The following is a 2908-nucleotide window of genomic DNA, read 5'->3' on the forward strand; positions in this document are numbered from 1 at the left end:
ATGAGGTACCAGTGTCCACAGTGTAAATCATCATATGCGTTCTTATATACGTTGTCATACTAACGATTCATACTTTCTAGCTTCAACATCGAGGCTCGTCGAGCAACACTTCGCCTTGAACTCGCACAAGGGCCAGACGCTGGCGATAACAGCACTCCGCCAATGTCACCGTACACACCAAATTAAATGTGCATCATGACTCATTGTTGCACTAGACCTCGACGAGCTCGCGCCCCGGTGCTGCCGGCGATAGAGCCGCGGTCGAAACGCGCAAAAAAACACAACAAGATGTACAAACTCCTTCACGAGCTTGCCACAAGGCTCCAGCACTACGGCGTGGCGTTTTTCCGCAACTTGGATGCCACCGGCGAAGTCGACTTTGAGTGTCTGGGACGTGTCCGCGAGCTCATTCCCGACGAGCTCTGGGAGCATTTTAACGGCATGACTCGACCGTCGCGACCAAGGAAGACAAAAGGCGCGGACCGAAGCACCCGGCAAGGCAGTTCGCAACGAGGCGGGCATGACGGCGACCGCCTCGGCGAGGAGGGTGACGAAGAAGCCAACATAGAAGTCATCGTCTTGGTTGCACAAGCAGCGATGATCCACAACCAAAAAGCGAACTTTGTGCACAAGATCGTCACGCTCTTCAACTATCTGAAAGGCAGTAGCGAGTTTCAGCTCAATAGCCTGAGCAAGCTCGGCCTCGGTATGATCATTCTTGTCGATTGAACTGCATAAGAACGCGTATAGGGACGACGAAACAAACAGTCCATGGAACGTGCAAGCTGCTTCTCAAGAGCCGCGACGGCAACATCAAGATGGAGGGGTTCGTGGTCTTCGGCGTGGACGATTTGACTCGCTTCCTCCATTTCGAACGCATACGTCCGAACGGTAGCACGTACTGCGCCATCAAGCTCGTCGTTTGCGTCATCAACGCGGTACCGCTGTCGTCGCCGGTGCCTCGGGATCTCTCTAAGCCACCGAATCCACCCACGTTTTGCTCCGTGGAGTGTCTCACGGTGGCGGGTCTCTTCGACGACAGCGTGGCCAAGATCGGTCATTTCCTCCCGTGGTACACGGCGCGCTACCCAAGCAAGGGCCCACGCAACGACCGTTACGGCTTTGAACTCTACCAGTACACGGACGCGAACGAGCGTTGGCACTCGGATTACCTCAGCGGCCTACGACTGCTGCGGATCAACGAGAGCGATTTCAAGTCCATCCGCCACGCACTTCTCCAGTTTCGCAGCTGCCTCGCTGTCGAGGCGTTTGACGCCTACTTGAATGACAACATCATGATGCTCCCCGGCGACTACTGGGCTCAGTACACGTTCAAGAAGCTCATCATGATTTGCCGATTGCCCGAGATCGAGCGCCGAGAAGTGCTCGCGACGTGGATGCCCGAGGACGAGTTTCCGACCGAAACCGAGATTGCACGCCTCGAGAACGTGGTTCCCATCAATGGCCTCTTGCACATCAGCTTGACGCTCTTGGAAGCCGTGTGCCAGACGTTTGACCCGCTCATCAGGTACTTGTGGCCCCAGATCGCGCCGAACCAGAAGCTTCGGCAGACGCTCAGCCACGCCGAGATGATCGTTTGCGCCGAGGTGCTGCTTGGTGGCTACGCTCTCCTTCGCGACGATCTTGGTCGGCACCGGCGACGATGCAAAACCGCTGCTCTCGACTATCTCGTTCACTTTTTTGAGCACTTGCTGCCTCTTGCCGTCGTCTTCTACGAGAAGTTCGTGCGTAGCGAGTGCCATCTCGACTTGCTGCAAGCGATCATGCCCCACGTCGCTTTGGCCTTTGTCTTCCTCAATCGAACCCACTACAAGATCTCGACTTTGGAGTGGATCAGTCAGATTGAGCACATCCGGAAGAGCAACGTTCTGCTCTTCAACGCCATGCAGAATCACACACGCTGGCTTCTCGACGAGTATATGGTCGAGCACCAGAACGGTGTGATTGCTCGGAACACGAAGCACGCGACGACAGTGCACGAGTTCATCCGCAGCGGCTACCTTGGCGACGTTCTCGGCGAGACGACAGCGGCGATCATGGCGAAAGTGCAAGGTAATCCACGGGCTCGGACGACACGCACCGACTTGACGCCACTTCAAAACAACGCTGCGCTGGCTATCATCAAGGTGTTTGAAGCTGCCCGCGATCCAAAGCAGCTGACCGCCTCAGTTCGATGGAACAGCAAGAAAGAGCGATGGGTCTGCGAAGCGATCTACGCACAGTTTCTTGAAGGTGCAGACATCAAGTTGAAGTCAATGCCCGCGGTGTACCACCTCCTCGAGAAATCAGGTACCGGCAAGCTGTATATGGTGATGCCTTGCGAAGATGCTGCTGCTGCTGCCGTCGCTGCTGCTGCCGCTGCCGCTTTTCCTACGGCCGCTGCCGGTGCTCCCGCTTCTCCTGCCGGAGCTCCCGCCGCTGCTCCTGCTCCTGCCGCCGCTGCTACGACCGCCGCTGCTCCTGCCCCCGCTCCTTCCGCAACGACCACGACGGCAGCGACTGCTTCTCTTGCCGCGTCTAAGACAACCCGGAGCAAGCGACGCCGACTCGCCCCCAGCAAAAAATCCCAGATGGACACCACGTTGCTTGAGTTTACTCGGTACCGAGTACCAGACCAAGATTTCGTGTTTGAGTTTGTCCAAACGATCGTCGAGGCCCTTGTCGACAAATCTGGCGACGCGTACACTGCACCGAAAAAACAAGCTATCGTTTGTCCCGATGAACCAAGGGTGCCAACAGAGCCTGCTCGCAACGAGCCGCAAGCGCCCATGCCATGTCTTGAAAGTTCCAGGATTGCGTTGGAGGAGGCACTTCGTAAAGTCCGCAGCTTCTCTCATTTGTAAGAGCATTAACAAGCACAACCATTCTTAACGATTCGTGGAGTTGT

General features: G+C 56.2%; 1 protein-coding gene across 1 annotated transcript; it reads left to right on the forward strand.

The window, feature by feature from the left end:
* Positions 1-288: 288 nt before the first annotated feature.
* SDRG_17353 (hypothetical protein) lies at positions 289-2536 on the forward strand (the record flags this gene model as incomplete). Its single annotated transcript, XM_008623594.1, has 3 exons — positions 289-706; positions 751-2285; positions 2347-2536. Coding segments are annotated over 3 exons (2142 nt in total), but the record flags the coding sequence as incomplete, so codon positions are not given.
* Positions 2537-2908: the final 372 nt, after the last annotated feature.

The sequence above is a fragment of the Saprolegnia diclina genome, assembly GCF_000281045.1.
Source record: "Saprolegnia diclina VS20 unplaced genomic scaffold supercont1.286, whole genome shotgun sequence".
NCBI classification, from domain to species: domain Eukaryota; phylum Oomycota; class Saprolegniomycetes; order Saprolegniales; family Saprolegniaceae; genus Saprolegnia; species Saprolegnia diclina.